The 1,671-nt window shown below is 42.6% G+C and overlaps 1 protein-coding gene across 1 annotated transcript; it reads left to right on the forward strand.

The window, feature by feature from the left end:
• The first annotated feature begins 411 nt into the window (after positions 1-411).
• Positions 412-1,140, forward strand: LOC142177246 (uncharacterized). Its single transcript, XM_075245717.1, has one exon. It carries the CDS (start codon positions 412-414, stop codon positions 1,138-1,140), a length of 729 nt encoding a protein of 242 aa, XP_075101818.1.
• The last annotated feature ends 531 nt before the right edge of the window (positions 1,141-1,671 follow it).

Raw genomic sequence — 1,671 nt, forward strand, 5'->3', positions numbered from 1 at the left:
TCACCACCAAAGAGAAAGAAAGATGTCATGAGTTTCTTGGTAAGATTGAATTACATCAGTCATTTTATAGCCCAATCCACAGTAATCTGCGAACCTATTTTTAAGCTACTAAAGAAGGATGCTGCCACAAAATGATCGGAGGAGTGCCAGAAAGCCTTCGACAGAATCAAAGAGTATCTTTCAAACCCGCCAGTGCTGGTTCCCCCTGAACTAGGGAAACCATTGTTGCTCTATTTGTCAGACTTGGACAATGCTTTTGGCTGTGTGTTGGGGCAACACGACAAAACTAGGAGAAAGGAGCAAGCAATCTACTACTTAAGTAAGAAGTTCACACCATACGAGGCCAAGTATACTTTGATAGAACACACTTGTTGTGCTCTGACTTGGATTGCTCAAAAGCTAAGGCATTACATGTCGGCATACACCACACATTTGATATCTCGGCTCGACCCGCTCAAGTATATGTTTCAGAAGCCAATGCCTACCGGAAAGCTAGCTAAATGGCAAATTCTCCTTAGCAAATTTGACATTGTGTACATAACTCAGAAGTTTATCAAAGGACAAGCTTTAGCTGACCACCTCGCCGAGAATCCAGTGGATGGGGATTATGAACCACTTACCCCGTATTTCCCCGATGAAGAAGTACTATTTGCCGGGGAAGATATTGCAGAATTATACCCTGGGTGGAGGATGTTTTTCGATGAAGCAGCAAACTTCAAAGGAGTCAAGATTGGGGCAGTCCTGATTTCAGAATCTGGACAACACTATCTATCATTAGCAACGATAAGATTCCATTGTACCAATAATATGACTGAATACGAGGCATGCATCCTAGGAATCAGAATGGCAGTCGACATGAACATTAAAGAACTTTTGGTCGTAGGAGATTCTAAGTTGCTGATCTACCAAGTCCAAGGAGAATGGTCAACTAAGAATATCAAGATATTGCCGTACCTGCACTACGTGAATGAGTTGTACAAGAAGTTCACAAATATTGAGTTGAAGCACATCCCTAGAATTCTGAATGAGTTCGCCGACACCCTTGCGACCTTATCATCTATGATTCAGCATCCAGACAAGAACTACATCAACCCCATCAAAGTAAAATCAAGGATCAACATATTTATTACTTCCATATGAATGAAGAACCAGATGGTAAACCTTGGTATCATGACATTAATAAGTTCCTTGCGATCCAAGTACCCAGAAAATGCTACTAATGGTCAAAAGTGAGCCCTCAGGAGGTTGGCAAACCACTTTTTCCTTAACGGGGAAGTCTTGTATACGAGGACCCTAGACTTAGGTTTGTTGAGATGTGTAGACACCGTTGAAGCAACCAGACTGTTGGAAGAAATACATGGAAAACATCCGGGTTCCACCAAATGAGCTAAATGTAATGGGTTCACCATGGCCTTTCGCCGCCTAGGGCATGGACATGATAGGACCCATAGAGCCTACAATGTCAAACGGACATCATTTCATTTTGGTAGCCATCGACTATTTCACCAAATGGGTCGAGGCATCTACTTACAAGGCCGTCACAAACAAGGTAGTGGCAGATTTTGTCCGGAACGACATCATTTGCAGATTTGGGATACCAGAGTCTATCATCACTGACAATGCTACCAACCTCAATAGCGACCTCATGAGGGAAATATGCGAGATGTTCAA

This window comes from Nicotiana tabacum, chromosome 23 (genome assembly GCF_000715075.1).
Source record: "Nicotiana tabacum cultivar K326 chromosome 23, ASM71507v2, whole genome shotgun sequence".
Classification (NCBI taxonomy): domain Eukaryota; kingdom Viridiplantae; phylum Streptophyta; class Magnoliopsida; order Solanales; family Solanaceae; genus Nicotiana; species Nicotiana tabacum.